The sequence below is a fragment of the Toxotes jaculatrix genome, chromosome 12 (genome assembly GCF_017976425.1).
Source record: "Toxotes jaculatrix isolate fToxJac2 chromosome 12, fToxJac2.pri, whole genome shotgun sequence".
NCBI classification, from domain to species: Eukaryota; Metazoa; Chordata; class Actinopteri; family Toxotidae; genus Toxotes; species Toxotes jaculatrix.
In genome coordinates, this window is record NC_054405.1 from 20,528,593 (window position 1) to 20,548,108 (window position 19,516).

General features: G+C 39.6%; 1 protein-coding gene across 4 annotated transcripts in view; it reads left to right on the forward strand.

Annotated features, from left to right (window-relative positions):
• Nucleotides 1–1,040: 1,040 nt before the first annotated feature.
• The window catches only part of rxfp2a (relaxin family peptide receptor 2a), a 45,168-nt gene continuing 26,692 nt past the window's right edge, over nt 1,041–19,516 (forward strand). For 2 of the 4 annotated variants that reach the window (XM_041051025.1, XM_041051026.1), the window contains exons 1-4: nt 1,048–1,479; nt 8,057–8,203; nt 13,002–13,085; nt 14,126–14,231. In XM_041051025.1, the coding sequence (XP_040906959.1) occupies nt 1,395–1,479; nt 8,057–8,203; nt 13,002–13,085; nt 14,126–14,231 (422 nt within the window). In that variant the 5' untranslated portion in view covers nt 1,048–1,394. Of the gene's footprint in view, nt 1,480–8,056; nt 8,204–13,001; nt 13,086–14,125; nt 14,232–19,516 lie in introns of all 4 variants that reach the window. The other 2 variants (XM_041051027.1, XM_041051024.1) reach the window with 2 other exon arrangements.

Genomic DNA, 19,516 nt, shown 5'->3' on the forward strand with positions numbered 1-19,516 from the left:
TTTGTTTTCTGTAGTCCTAAAAGCATAAAGCTAAATTATTTTTTTTAAATTCCTCCCTTGCAATGTCATCATTAAAGTGCTTTGTGAAGGTAATGCCCTGCCATGTCCCTGGCTTGAGTGTGTCGATTCAGGGCACTCTGACCGATCTCTCTGGAGAGAGAAGGCTGCTTCACCTTATTCCTTCCCTCAACCAGACCACAACTGAATCTGACTGCAAATCCCTAAAACACATGCACTCTCCTTAGGGTCTGGAAATGTTTTAGGAACGGATCAAGCCCACAATGGGCCAGCTCCCTCTGACCAAGGTCGGGAGGCAGAACAAAACTGGATCAATATCAGTAACAGTAAACCCAGATAAATACAAATCACAATAGACAGTGTTGGTAACATGGCAGTGATGGTGCGGAGATGATTTTCATACCACCACATCAACCACCTCCTTGTGACTCTGCTGCTGTTAATGAATGTAACTCTTCATTTGTTCAAAAAATAAGTTTCAGATTGAAATACATTAGTTTGAAGGTCGTGACTGGTGTCAAGGAACAAATGGAAAATTCGTGTTCGTGTACTAGATAGTCACTAGATTCAATTTTGTGATTATTTCACAAACTGCCTTGAGAATGGGTTGTGTTTTGACCTTGTGAGTCTGTATGTGTATGTGTCATCATGGCAAAATGTGGTCCTGTAGACACCCACTGTAGTGGGGACTACCACAGAGATGGTTTTCAGCACTTTGGCAGGTGTCTGTCTGTCAGTCTGTCTGTCTGTGGACAGATGAGATGTCAACGTGATAGCTTCACAACCTTGCAAAATGCAGTCATGAAACTCTGCAGGTGTGGATTACAGGTGTGGATCACAGGCGTTGCGGCTGGTTTGATACCATCACAAGATGGTCTGTAGTTCCCCATGCTTCCCCATGCCAACCAAAACAAATTATATGTTTATGTGAAAACTGCAAAACTCAAGACCGAGGATGAAAAGATGCATTTTAAGAAAGAGAGAGAGAGGGAAAGATGGGAGGGGGAGGAAGCGTTTGCTCACCATCCGTGAGTGCATGTGCGCGTGCATTTGTGTGTATCTGTGTGTGTGTGTGAGTGAGTGAGAGAGTGAGAGAGAGAGAGAGAGAGAGAGAGAGGACACGGTGGCTTTCAACGGGGTCCTCAGAGAGCTCCGGAAAGAACAGTGTGGAGAGGATGTGGCTGTTTTTACGCACCGGCTCGGTTTTACTTTCAGCGGGGCTTCTTCAGCTGATCCGCCCGATGGCTTAGTTCCCCTTTTTCGGTCGGGTATGCTTTAACATAGTGGACTGACTCGGGACTTCTGTTGACTTATCTGTCGATTGTTTGACGGGAAACCTATCCTGGATTGGTTGGAGGCGTTACAGACGGAGCGACATGAGCACAGGAAAACTTCTGAGCCTCAGGATGGACGTGCCTGTCATCATTTTGCTCATCCACTTGACCCATACTGAGATTAGAGGTAAAGGCAAATGGAGGGTGGAGAGGGTTATGTGATTAATACCCGCAAGGATTTTCTGTGATATTAGACTCATATTTTATTAATATGGTTATTGTAAGTTATTTTTACAATTCTTCTTATTATAGGTAATTTTTTATCTTAAGGTTTTGGTCACTCTTCTTATCACGGTGCGCACACATGCAATGTTTTGCAATGATGGAGTAAAAGGAGTTTTTCATTTTAGCCCATGGAACTTGGTCGGTTTGCATTTGTGAATTAACAGTGGAAGAGACAGCTCTGCAGAACATTATTTACTCTTCTGTTAATGTTAATGAATCGCCATTAACTCCACAGTAAACTGAGGGTTTTAAAACCCCCAGAATGGCCCCGTAGACCCGTAGAGAACTAATTTGATAACAGTGTAGTGATTTGAGTTGGACAAGGGTCTTATTTCTTTGGGGAATTGTCTAGTCAGCTGCCCAGATGGAGGTGTAGAGGCATGAAATAGGCCCCGAGATCCTTCAATTGTTAATGCTGGTTTATTGGAGGCTCCCACAGCCGAAAGAAGAACGGGGATGCAGCCTTTGTCAGTTACGCCCCAAAGCTCAGGAACACACTACCTACTGATACCAGGAAAATCAGCGCGCTAAATGTATTTTAAGAAAACTAAAAACCAATTTCTTCACTTTAACTTTCCGGACAGAGGCCTGAAATTCTTGTCTGCACTGTGCTTCGCACTGCTGCACTTCTTTCAGACTGTTGTATTTTATTTGATTTCATGTATTCTGTTTTTTAAACTTTATTTCATTTATACATCATTATTATCATTCAGTGGGTTTTATTTTCAGTCTTCTGTTACTTTAATTATGGCATTTGATTCCTGTTTCTTTGTTCATTCGGTTTCTTCTAATTCATGTAAAGCACTTTGAGCTGCAGTTCTTCTGTGAAAGGTGCTGTACAAATAAAGTTTATTTTATCATTATTATTAATTGTGACTGACCACTGTCCTCACAAGGATAGAAGAAAGAAATTCTAAAATTTAACCTGCTTTTTACTGAGGTAATCTGAAATCAGGTTAGATTTACATTAATAGATTTTGATGAGATGCATGATGAAATAACTAGGTGAAATTATTCAGGCAGTTGAAAAATTCAGTAGTAAATATTCAATGCTCGCTCACACTTCCTCCGCCTCCCAGTCTGTGATTCATCTCCGGGTCTCCTATTGTGTCAGAAGTGTTTGGAAGGATGAGAACTTCGAGGAGCATTTCTTTGACACACACAGACACAGACATGACAGATATGCTGCTATTGTTCTGTTTTACACTCAGTTGTTGTTGTTGTTCAATTTACAGCTGAGTCCACAGTGTTTCAATCATGGCTGAAGGACCCTTTCAGGAATTTCTGTGACATTAGTTGTGATTGATGGCGGGTTGGGATTCTGGCGATATGAACACTGTTGATGTTACAAAAACACCAAAGTAGATTTTGTTCAGTTTTATAAAGTGTTTGACTGGTTTTATTTTGTACACTAAGTTCAGTTGAGAAGTACTGAGATCATTTACTTAAATAAAAATAACAGTAGCACAATCAAAACGTGTGTAAAAGTCCTGCTGAAGTAAAACTACATAGATATTGGCAGCAAAATGTACAATAAAAGTAAAAGTACTCATTATGCAAAATGGCCCCATTCAGTGCTTTTTCAGTATCAGATGTTGTAGAAGTTTCAACTTTCATCCAAGAGGTTGTAGATCCTGAAGAGATCAGTTGCCCTCGATTCAACCCCTCTTGTATAACCACGGCCTGTATGACTGAGAGTCTTCACAGACCTCTCTCTGAAATGTCATGCATAAAGTAGCATAAAGTTAAAATGCTAAAATTAAGCGCAGGTTTCTCAAAATTGTTCTTGAGTTCATGTACTTAGTTACATTCCACCACCGACTTTATTTGTGAATGAACTGTCACACTCACCATTCAGGAATATGGGAGGAAAAAAAGTTAAAACTTCAAACAAATCACTTAAGGGGAAATGTAAAGAGCAAAAATCAACACAACAAAACAACATACATCAGTCAGAAGACAGTGTAAGAGAGCCTGAGATGTGACTCCCATGCTACAATCAGTGCCTCCCAACTGCCTCTCGATACCTCAGTCACATTCTTGTCACATTTAAATAGACGCCATCATTTTCTGAATTAATTCGATAAGCTATTCACTACAAATCAAAGCGTTTCCATCAGGCTGACGGAGGAAATCGTTAACTCACTGTCAGGGATGTTTTGGAGTTTATCAAATTAATCAGTATCAGTCACAGAACAAACAGAGTCGCAAACACAATGACATTTTTTCTGATTTTTGGGGAGGAATGGCAATGAGAAGGAGGCTCCAGACAATCGGTTCAGGCTTTTTCACAAACATTTCAGATAATGTATTAAGATAGGATAATCCCTGTCGGACAACAATTGCTTACATTTGTCAGATAAAGTCTTGTGTGTCTTTAGGGAGAGAGGGCAATTTGTTCAGCTACAGGCAATTTCTTTGAGAACACAGAGATTTTAATACAACAGAGACAATGCAACAAAGATCAGAATTCAGATAGCCATCAAGCCAATACTTATAAGTTAAATTATGATTTAAATGATGAATACATAAAAAAAACTAAATACACTGGGACTCACCCTGAACCAAGAAGCAGGAATTCGTGGAGGGATGTTGGACTCAGACTTTAATTTCAAGGCTCATGTGTGGGGTTTCACAAAAAACAGCATTTTATCATTTGAAGAACATTTCTAAATTGAGGCCATTTATCTTCCTGAGCAACACAGAGAGACTAATTCACGCCTTTATAACTAGCAGACTGGATCACTGTGAAACTCTCATTCCAGGTCAACCAGAGAATACAATAGATGAGCTCCAAGTAATCCAGAATTCTGCTGCATGAGTGCTGACTAAAACCAGGACGAGAGTACACATTATGCCTGCCTTAAAGTCTTCACTGTGGTTATCTCTTAGATTTCGTATTGATTTTAAAATTCCTTTTTGAGTTTATAAGGCACTACACGGCCTTGCACCAGCCTACCTCTCAGAAATGCTTTTGCTTTATGAACCAGGAAGGCCCCTCAGATCCACTGGTTCTCCTCTTTTAGCTGCTCCCCAAAGCAGAACAAAAACATTTGGTGGTGCTGCTTTCAGCCGTTACTCTCTGAGCCGCTGGAACAGCCTTCCAGACGATCTGAGAGAAGCTGAAAATACTGATATTTTTAAACACTGACTAAAAACCCATCTGTTTAGCCTGGTTATATATACGCTGTGCATTAGGCTCCTCATCTGTGTTTACCACCCCGTGCGTTTGTCAGGCACTTGCACCTTAAATAAAGAGTGATTGATTGATAGATTGGTTGATTGATTATCTGTTTGAGGCATCAGTATAATTTGGGGACAGGTCATACGAAGCCCATGGGTAAGAGACAAACTAAAAACTACAGAATTTACAAACACAATGGGCTTTCAAGATTTTTGATATTGTTAAACAATCAACTAATATTTGTCCCATGAGCACCGAGATGTTGTATAAACATCTGCGGGCCTTGAGGGTCACGGACCCAGTTTCAGTTTGCCAGTTTGCATCACTTCTTGGCTTCAGTCTCCTCGTGTGAAGGTTCTGTGCCACACACAGCGGTGTTGTGTCAGACCGAATCTGTTCTGTATGGATGGAAAGACTCTTTAGAGACAGGTAGACTGATTCAAATAGTCTTTTCTATTATTGTCTCAGTGTAGGAGGAAGCTTTGCCAGATGGTCTTAATAATTGTCATATTTTTTTTTTTTTGCTCAACTGACACAGTCTGTTAGAAATTATATCTGTTTATAATGAACAGAGAGGAAGCAGAATATAAAGCATTTCTAAGTGTGGAAGTGGCTTGTAACTCACTCATAAACCTATTAATTTACTGTCAGCAGGCTGTAGAAAAGGGAGCAGGTTGTCTGTCAATGTCAAACCACACATCCCAGCCTGCGCCATCTACAGGAAAGTAACAGCAGGAGAAGTTTAGAGCTGTGCATGTAAACGTGGTGATGGCGCCACCTACACAAAAAGGAAAGAACAGCAGCTGCAGTTTTAACACATACGCAGGCAGTGTAAAAGCTACATCTTTTATTTTTAATACTTGCTGTTTTCTTTGTGTGTCATTTGCATGTGTTCTCAGTCTCAGTTTGGACAGTTCAGTCGATTTTTTACTGTTTGTTCGCGTTTCACACACCTTTTAATTTTACATGTGAGCCTCACCTTGAGTAATTTGTTTATTTATCAGAGTTTTTATTTTTTATGAGTATTGTGTTTTTCTTTGTCTACTCCTCAGGGTGGCTCTCGCCGACACCGCTCATTATAACACGTTCCCACCCATTCGTCATTGTTCTGGCTCTGTTCTCAATCACAGTGAAACCTCATAGTCAGTGTTTAATTTCAAATCCAGTTTGCTGAAGAGCAGAACCAAAACAAAAATGTGTCGCTGTCCAAACACTTACACATTACATTGTGCTCTCAGTGCCTTCATGTCATATTTTCTGCTATAGCATGGCATCAATTTTTTAGTGTTCAAGTTTCTTAAAAGATTTAATAGGATTCAACCTGGACTGTTCCTTCTCCTAACTAGGAAGCTATTTTGTTTTGGAAATTAGGAGTCGCTGCAATGGAGAAACATTCAGTCTGTATGGAGTTTTGCACTATGATAATGTTTTGTTCGATTTTCCTGGATACATACATTTCAGCCCTGTATAAGAATGAGGGAGCTGGTGTTAGCACCTAGATTTCACAGCAGCTGAAACATGTATGCCTTTTGTTTGTTGTTATGAATTTTGTCTTTTGTCATGGTTACCTGACTGTGTGTGTGTGTGTTGGTCTTGATTGTGACAGTCTGCTGTGCACTGGTATGTTGCAGTTTGTTTGGGCCTTGTGGCGCAAGTTTACACATACAAATTCCATGCACACATACCAGCTCCACACACAGGATGAGAAACATGACATTTTTGCAGCTAAAACTTTTTTTTTTCCTTAAAATTTTTTGTGACATTGTTTAAAAAAAGCCCAGTCACTGAGCACACCGTGTTCTTCACTGATTCCTGGTAAAATAAAATAAAAAGGAAGTAAAAGAAAGTTTTTATGTGTGTTTTTATGAGGTGCCAATCAAAAGGCTGTAAGAGGGGAGTTATGCTACATGTGTCCATTGCAGATGTGAGTAGTGCCTTTGTGTTAGCTGGCAGTCAATAATGAGGGATTTGTTTCTGGCTTGTTTTACAGGCCGTGGCAGTTAAAGACTCTCATGGCTGACTAGTGTTTTGGACATAAACTGTGAAGCTGTGAGAAAATGATTAGTCTTAAAGGTTTGTGTGAAATCTTATAAAAACCAAAGGACCATGAGATAAATGTATTCTCTGTTCGGCCACCCTGCTTTACAAGTTGTGTGTATCAAAATGCTGGACAGATTATAAAGAAATTGGCCCCAGGGCATAGACGGACAGCAGGCCCCCCACGTCTCCTATGATCCCCAGGCTGAAAGAGACATTGTCTGTTTTTGGTTGTTCTGATCTCTTGGGCCCCTGAGTCTGTGCCTCGTCGGCCCCCTCAATAATCCATCCACGATCAAAATATGGGATACAGGTTAATTTGGTTGCACACACTAATATCTGTGAGGTAAATGTAAAGAGGGTAAACTAATACTGATAATAATAATAATACATTTTATTTATAGTGCTGTTAGATAAATCCAGATCCAGATGTTTTTTATGTTTTGAAGAAGTCATTTTAGTCAAACTTTGACAGCTTTAATGGATTCTCTCTTTCCAGTAGAGGCAGCTATGGAGTGCCACAGGCTAGGTCCATGCTAGGTCCATTCTCATAGAACATTTCACAGCAGACATTGTGACTTGTCATAGTAGGAAAAAGCACAGGTGCTACTAATAACGTTAACGATGGCTTCACTCACTTCAAATGTCCCGGTGAGCAATGCCAGTGTGAAGGGAACCAAGAACCCTGAAACTGAAGTGGCTACATGAAAATTCTTGTTAGTGTTTACCTTAGTATGTTTTTTATGTTTTGTTGTCAGACACTTAACAAGATGAACCACTAGATTACACACAGTATTGCAGTGCAGACCTGAGATGAAAAGACAGACTAGATTGATTCAAAAATATGTGCAGTGAATTTTTCCAGGTAAGCAAACATAAGGGCACGTTTTTAGTGCACAAATGTGTAATGTGAATGAAGAAAGCCACTGTGGAAAAGCTGGTTGTTTTTTTCCCATGGAGAAATTGTTTGCTTCATGCATATGCCACTTGCAAACAAATTATTCCAGAAAAGCTTTCATTCATGTGCTGATGCCTTCCTACTCTACATTTCCATTATAATACAATAGTTGCCAACAATTAGAGAAGCTCTGTGACAGTCACAGGATGGATGGTCTGAAATATTCTGCCAGTTAATAGTGACAAAACTAAGATGTCAGTACTCTCTCATATTTTAACAGGAAAAAACTTGCCACCTCTGAAATTTGATGCTAATTGTAATAATGTAATCTCACTCTTTAATCCTCCATCTCTTCTTCAGCACTGGTGGCCAGCAGCAGGGTGGAAGAACAGGCTAGATGCCCGCTTGGCCAGTTTCCATGTGGGAACATGAGTGAGTGCCTTCCCCAGGCTTTGCAGTGCAATGGACACAAAGACTGTCCCAACGGAGCTGACGAGCGGCGCTGTGGTGAGTGTGTGTATAAACTTGAATAATGGTGGTAAACAAACAAGCACGCCTCAGAGAACGTTCAGGGTGACGGAGAAATATTGAAGTAATAGACAGATTTCAGTTTTTACCGGATAATTTCACCCAGTAATATTTATTGTTTTTCAAGAGCTCAATACATTTCCTCCCTTTGGCACAAAAACAGTCCAGTGCCAGCTCTCACTGGTTGTTCAAAGCAGACATTAGCCAAAAGAAAAACCAAAAAAACATCATCCAGCAGTCAAGATCATGAAGACAATTAGACAACAAAAGTAGGACTCCTCATTTAACACTGACAGACAAAGGGTGAAAGTTAAAAATATAATTGTCAGCGCGAATATCGTCTCAAAGTTTTTCCTACAAGCAGAATCGCAACGCGACCACATTGTGGCCTCTGTGCCAAGGTGATCAACAGGAAGTGAAAAAGCAAAGAGAGCTGATCAGGTCCTGTGTGTAAAGAGGTGAAATCAAGTAATTATTTAAAGTTTTCTCAAATTAAATTTAATAAATACATTTTCAAATTTCTTTAGAGCATATAAAAAGGATTGTGGATAACTTTCTAATACACTGGACTAACAACAGTGCACAATCATGACCTGGTGAGAAACTGGGCAGTAGCTCAAAAAGTAAAAGCAGTAGGTTTGTACGTGATTTAGCTTGTAGATGTTATGGCTGCTATTGAAACCCAGACCGCATAAAGTTTTAGCTGTAGTTGTGAACTTAACCTGGTCAAAGTCAGAGCCATAAACTCAAGCTTATTTACAGCCATGAGTAAAGAACACCTTTCAAACTTGCTGGAGATATTTTACAGTCGCCGTACTTCCATCCATTCGCAGAGGAACAAGCTGCTCATCAGCGGATCAGTGAGACTTTTACTGTCAACAGCTTTCAGCCAGTAAGATCAACCACCCTTCTGGGAAAGCTCATAGACTTATACCACTCTGACAGCTTATAATAAAAACACACCACTGCAGTCATTCTGGTCCAAGTGTGGACAACAGCTAATGTCATGATGCAGCAGTGAGGGAGTCAGTACTTATTTATGTGAATCTGGCTTCTGAGCCATGACAACTTAAATGTTAAACAAGATTAAGAATTGAGGATGACATGCTTGTTGCTTAATCATAGACATCAGCATGCACTGTTGATACAGCCAGTAGGTGCTCACAGCAGTCTTTGTGTCATGGGAGATTTAGCAGAGGAGGGAAGGAAAAGGTTTCAGATTTTCACTTTGGCTTGGTATTAATCAGAAATGCCAGTTAGTTCACATCGTACTGAGTTTTGGAAAGGAACCGCAACCTATCACAAAACACCAGTTTTATTCATTTTGAATTTTAAAGGCTGTTTGGTTTGATGTTGTTTGATGAAAGATGTAATTAAATAATTTAATCCAGAGCACTGAGAGTCGTTTTGATACGACCATGTTTTAAAAGTTAAGTGATATTTAATAACTCATGCTCAAACTGTTAACTTATTAAGAGCAAACAGTTATTTTATTTTAGCAAAGACACCAGATCAAGGCCTCCAGACCCACTGGGTCCTTGCTTTCCTGTAACCTCTCAGGATCCTTGGCCAACTAGAGTATGAGCAATTGGAAAAACCTCCTCAGCACAATCTGTAATCTTTACAACTGTGAGCAAACTGAATTGGAGAAGAGAAAGCTGGACATGAGCGCAGAGTACCAACACTGACAGCCGGAGCAGCTTCAGATAAAGAGCAAGGTGGAATATTTCAAATAGACAACTTGTCTGTTGTGGTGCTCACTTTCAGAGAACTGTTCCGTTTCTCATTATCTGTTGGATGTTTACACTGAGGATCACTAAATGTATATCTCTAATTTAAATAACTCAACAATGTCGTCTTTGTCTGATAGTGTTCAACAGCCAAAAACATTTTTATAATACACATTTATATAATTTATAATACACGTTTTGAAAAAAAACATTTGTGTTTTCTGCAGGCTAAAGGCGTATTTTTTTATATCTGCTAGATCAAGAAGGAGCACAAATTAGTCTCAGTCTGTTTATGGATGTGCCTTCATGCCAATAACCAGAAACCTATTCTGTGCTGTATTACTTCTCCCATCCTCCTCATCGGGCAGCCTGCCCTCACTGCCATGCTGTGCAGCGCTGCCATAATAACGAGGATTTGAGAAAAAAAAAGCTTACCTAACAATGGGCACCATCCCTCCCACAGGAAGCAATGCATCCTCTTCACAGCTGTCTGGTTTCCTTCATTGTTTTTGAAGGTGAAGCTTGACGTTGCTGACCATCTCGATCAGAGTGCTGCATACAGCTTGAAGGTTGTAAACATGACTGTAAACTCCAAGTATGTGTTGTGTAGCAGCTGTCATTGCTATACTGACAAGGGAGAAAATGAGGCCAGGGGCCATTGTTTATTTACTTGCCAGAACTGTCTTACTGATGTAAGATGAAGTTTGTCAGCTGGCTATATCCTACACAGCTGACACAACTGCTGTCAGGCTCATTTAGGTTATACAAAAGAAGAAATGAGGGCGCACTGTTCATCATTCGAGTGAAAATGAGCACCTGACCTTGATGGAGACTCTGCTCTGCAGCAGTCAGCTGCAAACCGTGAACTCAAAGGTATTAGTGTGTTACGGACAGTGGACTTGAAGTACTGGTAATAATACTGATAATAAAATAGCCCAGGCGCCCGTCTTTAGCTTTCCATTACTTTAATTACTTGTCACAGATTGGTGATCTTCGCTCTCATCTGTAGAACTGCAGAGCTGCTACACCTGCTGAATACCTATATAGAGATATAGGAGGTCTAATATTTGAGCCATAGGTTCAGACCCAGAATTTTGACTTATGTATGTGGTTTGTTGTGCTCAGTCTTCCAGCTGCTGTCATGCACTGCAGATTGTTTTTTTTGAGTGAACAACACTGTGAGAAAGAATGAAAAATGGAGGACGAGCAATATGTAAATTGGTTAATCGGTAACAGGTTCAAAGAAAGTCTAGCTGCGTGTCTACACAGAAAGTGTTTCAGCTGATTGAGTGTTGGGCTGTGAGCTCTGCCAAAACACTGTGCCTGAAGCATCATGTGTAGACACAGATGGAGGACTGAATCTGCTGCTGCACTGCTAATGTGCCGCTCACGCTTCTCCTCTTGTCTAGACAGGGTGTAAGACTTGTTTAAACAGTAATACACATATAAAAAGGAGTGTCGTAGCATAACACTGTCCAATGAGCAAATTAGCACACTTGTGGCAGTATCAGATGGTATAGGATGGTCTTTAGTGTCCCGTTGTTTTCAATCTGCTGTTTCTACTATAAGTCGACTAGGTGCTCAAAAATCGGAGGATGTGAAAAACAACTCTGCAACACTGGTTGACTAACTGGAAGAGTCTTTGTCAGGGTGCGGATTAGCCGCTGTGACAACAACAACACAAAGTGAAGCCGGTGAAAAGTGATGACAGCTGTGTGAACTCCCAGTGGGGCCAACCAGTGTATGTTAAAGTTGATAGATGATAGCACAGAGTGATATGGTGATCTTTAGTAGAGCCTAAATACCACATTTCACCATGTGCATTCAAACATTAACTGGCAATTTCACTCGACACTGATTTGAGTAGCTGTAACGTAAGGCAACTATTTCACACACACACAGACACACACACACACAAAAACAATGTTTATAGAATTTATTTTCTGGAGATGACAGAAAAAAAAATGTGCCACAAAGCAAAGTCTCTCAAGCAAAGAAAAATACCCCTCTATCACTTCTGCTCCTCATCACCAGTGACTCTTCAAAGCTGTTTCTTAACTGTGTTCACTTACAGCCTCCAGTGCAGCATCAGGGAGGCTTTGAATGGTAGACGGCTGTAAGCTGAGGTTGGTGTGCACGCTGAATGGGCTGGCTCCCTTTCAGAGACATGTTTGACAGAATGTTTGACAGCTGCGATTGGCTCCGCCTTATGGTGCTTATAAAAAATTTGTCTTTCAATAAACAACATCTACGGCTGATCAGAGGCTGCAAATAAATATTTAATGCCAGTTTGTCCAAGACAGTCATTATAATTACTATTAGAGACGAGAGTGTGTCGACCACTTCATTGTCACTGATTGGTTGCTAGGTTAAAAGCATAAAATGTAAATAATGGTGTGATACTTGAAGCAATGGCAGGAGTGCTTAAAGCAAAGCATGATGCAAGGTCTGACCTAACTGTGGTGTAATTATGTGTGACAGTCGCTCAGACAAACCTTTGTAAGTATAAGATGTGTGTGTTGATGAAGTTTTGCAGTAAACAAACTGGAGCCAATTTATGTTTTTATAGAATTAATCTTAGTAACATGACAGTTAGATTATTACATTTCATGTACATTTCATTACATCTCTGAATTGTTGGCGCATGTCAAAACTTTTTAAGTGTAGTTGAATTGTTGTTGAATCTGTTCCCAAAATAACTGTGTTAAAATGTCAGGAAATCACGTCCAAACAGTGTTCTCAGCCTCTCATAACTGTAGGCTCCTGTGCAGCACACTTCACTGTGAATTAAAAGTCAGCTTCTGAGCGTCCCACTCCAAAATCTAGGGAAAGTCATTCATGGTGTAAATATGTATCTTCCAATGCTGCAGTGATTGGAGAATCTCTCTATACTGGTGAGGATAATTTATCAAGATTATCTTGTCCTGTACTGGGCTCACAGCATTCCCTCAGTCAATTGTTTTTCCATCGACACCAGCCAGCACCGGCCTTTACTGGATTTTATCTATGCTGTACACATAACTCTTGTTCCTTGTTGGAATTTTCAGGGGACAACATCGGATGGGCGGACTTATTTGGTCGAACACTACAGAACACCAGACCTGTGGACCAGTACTTCCTGAATGAGTGTTGTAAGCGAAAGTTTATTGCATTCATGTACAACTAAACTGCAACATGTTTTGTAGGAAAATGTTATCTCTGGTTGGATTACATTCAGAACTAACATACGTTTTGCATGGATGTAGCACCGCAGTGCTAGGAGGAGGTTGGGGTGGATGGTGCACGTACAAAGTGCACCTCAGTCTCACCACAGACTGGGCTTTACATCCTGAGTCCTGTCTGTGTTTGGGTATAGGCAAAGAAAAGCACTTTGGTTAAGGAGACACATTTTCTGTATTAATTTTTCTCTGTATTAAAACTAGACCATGGTCTTACCCTAAGCTTTCCAAGTCAACATAACCCTAAAACACTTTAATAGTGCTGTAGCCACTACATGTGGACATTGTACTGTAAGATGTGTTGCCGTTGCAGTTTAGTGGTATACATGTAAATGTAATTTCTAGGAAACAGGATTGTGTTGCAACAACAAAAGATAAGACTTTTTTTTCATTCACATTTTCCACCCCTGCCCATCTTTTGTATCTGTTACAACATGATTTACTGCGCAAAATAACGAGCTCCTGTCAAAGCACAGAGGAGGTGATGAGAGATAATAACATCATGTCAGCTTTGGGTGTCATCCAGCAAAGACGGCAGTCTATGATTGTCAGAGAGCTGAAACAATTACTCGATTTATCAAAAGCTGATTGACCAAAAATGAATCCACATTAATTTTAATGAAGGATTCACTGCTTCTCTTCCAATACAGATTCTGGTACCTCAACACAAGATCTGTACACTATGCTGCACATTTCCTTTTCCCAAATTAAAAAAAGCTGTTTACCACACTGCACAGAACTGACTGGGACTATTTTTATGTAAAGTAACATGACACCAGGAGTTTGTCTGAGTCAGTGCCCTTCTGTGACTTAATGAAAATTTAAAAATTTAAAAATTTTTTAAAATGACACTGATTAACAAGCCATATTTAATGTGGACTGATATGGTCAGTATTAGCCTAGTACTGATCTGGAATACATAATTTTCATTGTGTGTGTGTGTGTGTGTATAGTTTTGCAGGAGTATCCAGAGAGTTGTGACTGCATAAAGACAGATGTGGAGTGTGTGGAGGTCAACCTGCAGGATGTTCCTCCTCTCTCTCCAAATGTTACCTGGCTGTGAGTGTCCTCTGACTGTAATCACTCTCTGTGTGTCTTTGTGTGTCTTTGCACTTCTATCTTTTTCAACTACCAGTTTGAATGTGAGAAGTCTTTGTTTCCTCAAGAAGCTATTTTAGGTCCACTCTTGACTTCACCTTTAAGGTTAGAACAGACAGCTCTTTCCATTCTGGAAGATGCGGTTAGCGTCAGAGGAACTGATAACAGAAAAACATTTGATCCTATTAGACATCTGAAGGATTCTAACACGCATCAGTACAAATCACCAAAATGATAAAAGTAATTGCTTAATTATCTGTAGTGAATGAATGTTTTTACTGACTCATTAACAACAGGATTTCTGACAAAGGGGTCTTTCTGTGGAGAGGAATGACCTGGAAAAAAGATCACCAAAATCCAATTACTGTGACTGTTCTCAAAAGAAAGAAAAAACACTGAGATGTTTAAATTTCCTTTGTCCTTTTTTTTTTTTTTTTTTAACTCTCAGCTTTTTCATTCATCCTCCAGATTTTTGACCTTTCTTTATTACGTTCTTATCAGGGCCAGATTTAACATTCATGGTCTTGTTTGTGATTTCTGCGGCATGTTAGTGAAGTTATCTGTTAGTGCTGGTCAGTGTCTCTGCAGCTGCAATACTCTGTGAGTCAGATTTTTATGTGTGGGGTCCACCTGCTGAATCAGTCACAAAGAGCAAAGCCAGAGACCAGGGGGGTCACACTTATTACTGTCTCCATGGAAACCCTCCCTTTGAGCCCACTTTACTAGCATGGGAATCCTCAGAGACTAGACCAGGACCCAGCATCAGCAGAGCAGTCCACAAAGCCAGAAGGCTAAAAATATTCTCTTGTTTTTTGGTCTTTCTGATGAAGAGTTTGGCTTTGGACTTTGGTGTTTTTGTATGGAATAAACAAAAGAGATTTGTTGTGTTACAGGTGTTTTTTTTTAGCTTTGGAGACAGCCGGGCAGGCTATTCTCCTCTCCCTCTAGTCTTCATACAAAACACTCAAAAAATATCTAATTGGTTAAATGTATTTTTGTAACTGAATTGTTAACTTTGAAAATATCACAATAGCATGGAACCAATGTGATTCTCTTTAAAAAAATTTAAAAAGTTAAATATACCAGAATTGCATTTCTAAAATTTTATTTTCTTTTGTCTGTTTGCTAAGGTTTCAGCAGGAAAGCTAACAGGTTTATTTATTTTGGTTTCCACACTATTAATAATTTGGATCCAGTATTCAAACAGTAATCTATTTTACTGTGTCTTGTTATGTGATGCATTCTGTGCAAAGTTCTATACATTAATTGTCAGCAGAATCCACATTTAAATGATATAACCACTGACACTGAGCACCAAGTGAAACAGACCAAAAAAAAAAAGATAGGTACAATTTCCTGTTTTGTTTCCATCCATCTGTTCATTATCTATACCTTCTTGTAGAGTCTTATAGAGATGGATGGGTAATTTTAGTGTCCTTGCACTCACCACTGTCTCAGCTTCACTGCATCGGAAAATTCCTTCTCGTTTGAGGCCTAATTTCTTAATTAAATCATCCATTCCTTTTCAGTTCAGTCTCTTAGGAAGAAGCCTCACGCTATTGATCGCTCTGTTGCCTGAGAACCAATAAAATTACTCAATTTACCTGCTCAGCTTCTCAATATTAGCTCTCTAAAACAAGCTGTTTATTTTTGAACGATTTTGTTAATTGCAGGTTCATTAATTTCCCCAAATTGGCTGAAAATCCCTTATATCCTGATCATTATGCCTCATTTACTGAAGCCAGCCTGATTCGCTTGAATGATTACAGACCGCAGTGGTGGAGTGGTCATCCATAAAATGACCTTTGACTGTAGCCCTTTCTCTCACATCCTCTTTTAATCTTTACTTTCTGCTTGCAGCCTCCTGTTCTCTCTGTGGTGATTTATCAGCCTGTACTTTCAAAGCACTCTAACAAACTCGGCAGACTTTGTTTCATGGCCTGGAGCCGACCACAACAAGCTGATAGTGACTTAAACAATCACAAGCTGACACTAGGATCTTTCTGCCAGAGGTCATTCACATTATTCTCAACACATCTTTGACCTCAGTAAGAAATTTCAGAAAGACGTGGCAGTAAAAATGTAATGGATTTTTTGACCGTCCACCGGCCCCCATTATTATCTATTACCTATTAAACTGCCAGTCAGGTTTATTTACTTATCAATCGAAGGTGCTAGAACGTCATCCTGGATTGTTCTGACCCACTTTAACTCCTCGCTGTCTATGTTCAATGACGCAGGAACATCTGGACACACTGTCATGGTTTTATCTTGTAAAAAAAAAATTCAGCATCTTTATCTGTTCTCACTTCAGCTAGAAATCAGTGCTGAGGGTCCAGTAAATATAGGACTGGACTCATCACCTGGCTCTTGTTCTATTTTCTCTGCTGTGGCTGCTTTTTTTTTTTAATTTTAAAATCAATCCCATGGTTTTTCAGATGATTTACAAGGAACTGTCAGGCCTGACTTAGATTTCGATTTTAGATTAAAATTTGACTCCAAATCCACTACAGGCCAGAGCACAGTTTGAGAGACTATTGGAACCACATCATTTTCCAAAGTCTACACACATAAAAAGGGACTTGGCCTTTGCTGCACCCACACCTTGCAACTCCCTAAACAGCAAGATGAGACCCTCGGCTTTTTGTGCACTTCATTTTGTTGTATATTTGAGTTTAAATGCCGTCAATCAATTTAGTTAAAAATCAAAAGCAGAAATTTCTTACTTACAAAGGTAGCCACAGTATGTATTTCATGCTACCTTTTTTAAAAACCTTAATTTGTTGTAGTTTTTATTCTTATTTTTCTTTATTTTTGGTTTCTTTAAAAATGCAAATGACTTGCTGTCTTAGATTTTCAATGTCACTGCCATAAAAATCCTTTTTTCTGTCATTCTTCCTTCTCTTAGTTGGTGAATAATGCAATTTAGCTGAAATGTCTTTGTTCTTAGTTGTTGTGAAGCGCTTTGTAAATTTTACCCCTCACATGCTGAGGGGTTTATCCATTCTCTCCTTTTGCTTTTTCTTGTCGGCATTCACAGTAAGGCCCTAACCTCACTCACAACCTGAAAAGGTAACCTATGAGCTAAGACACTCACATGGACAGACACATGCACATGCAGGTCAACTGAAAATCTGGAGTTTTTCAAGAGAACTATTAGGACAAAAATCCACAGATTCTGCACATCAAAATCAGTTAAGTACTCTTGAGGCTTTGGAGAGGCTTTGTCAAATCTGACAGCAACCAAGAAATCATCAGGATTATCTTAGCTCGGGTTTGGAGAGGACCAATTTTCTCACAAAAGCCTGAGAGGTGTGATTCTCCGCTCACTAGGGGCTAAAAGTCAGGATATCGTGGCCCTTACTGCATCGATTTTTGACTTGTCTCTTTTTAGAGTCATGTCTAATAAGTCCCCCAACTTTAAGTAAGGTCAACTGGTTTTTTTTTCAATTTTCATTTCAGCTGAGACATGTTTAGACTTGTCTGGTTCAGAGGCCTTAATATTATATCTCCCTCAAGCTTCCTGAATAATACATAAAGATCTGTATTAGTAATTGACAAGTTCAGGCTTTTTCTAACCTTAATATCCTAACTAACTATGTGACGGTGGCCTCTATAAAGTTCCTCTTGTTTTTATTCCTTCACACCAGTAATAGCTGTGGTCCGAGGCACTGTGTTTTCAGGTTGTCCATCTGTCTCATTCTCGAGAATGTGATATCTCAGGAACACCATGAGACGGGAATGAACTGATTAGAATTTGGTGATCAAAGATCAGAGGTCAGGGTAATTGTCATCTGTCAAGTCTTCACTTGAAGTCTACACATATTATGAGTCTCAACAGCCCTGGATTTTACTGGTTGGTGGAGGCATACAACCTAAATAAATTCTAGCAATAGTATGTCACCTTTTTATGGCTGTGGAAAATGTCCATTGCGCCATTTGCTTCAACTCAATCTGACCTTCAGCTACGCAGTCTCTTTGACCGTCTGATAGTGTTTTGTTTTTTTGTTTTTTTTTAATGGAAACACATCACAAGCACATACCTCTCTGTGCTTAATGTCTCCTAATTATGCCTTCTTTGGAACTTGGTATTGAGCAGGGCTCCATTTTCAGCTGCTCAGTGAAGTCAGTGAGCACCTTCCACACAGTGAAAGCCACTGTTACGTTTTAGTTTAAACACAATCAAGAGTGAACAGTATAAATCTTAAGTCTGTGCAGTGCAAGTCTGATTTGGACAAACTGTTGCGAAATTGTCAGGTTAACAATAAAACCTGCTGCCTGAAAAGTGAAAATAATCAGCAGTTCAAATCTGAACTTTGAGATGAAGATAGAAAGGCAGTGAAAATATGATTTTCCTGTCTCAGAATAGATGATGAGATGATGACAGTGATCTTGGGAGATTGTAAATCATTCACATTATACCTCTGAATGTCTGCTTCGCTCCCATTCAAAACATTTCTTTTTTTTTTCCCATTTACAGTTGAAGCAGAAAATGTCATCATCCTCGTTTTACCTTCTCTGCTTTTTTTTTTTTTTTGCACTGGATTATTCCAAAGATTTTAATTTGTTTAAAGGAAAGTCTGGTTTCACCATCAAGCAGTTGTTGTATGCAAAAGGCTTTGATTTAGCTTTTGCTGGCCGTGTTAGTCTGGTTGGTTTTAATGGTCTACTGTCCCTGTTTTTTCTGTTTGTTTGGTTTTATCTTTTGCAACTCCCTTTGCAATGTTTCATCTGAGACAGTGCTGTTTAAATCAAAATCAGAATGAACATATGCGATCCCGGTCTGTACCGAAATCCTTTGTATAGGTACAGGCTTGTTAGAATCTTGTTGAAGAGCAGGTGTTAATCCATTCACTTTTACAAAAGCCTGGATATAAAAGCCCATTGTTGAATATAAAGAATATTGCTGCTCTCTTTGTTGTCCTTGCTGGCTATTTCCTGGATATTTGTCATCCTCTTTATCTCTACTGTGCCAAATTCAAGATGGTTTCAGATTTTATTACCTTTGTGTTTGTCCATCAGGGGTTTCATGGGTTTTCTGTGTGGATATGTGTATAATGCATTCATGGGTGTGATGTTTTTTTCTTTTTGCCACTAATGGTGCAAACAGCTGTGGAGTTACTTACCTCCCTTTTCGAAGGATTTTTGCTAGCCTTGTGTCTGTTTGAGGGAAGGTAGTGTGCAGAGGAGTTTTTGCAATGCTGGTGATACGTTCATGTCCTTATAGTAACCTTTCCAGATTCCAG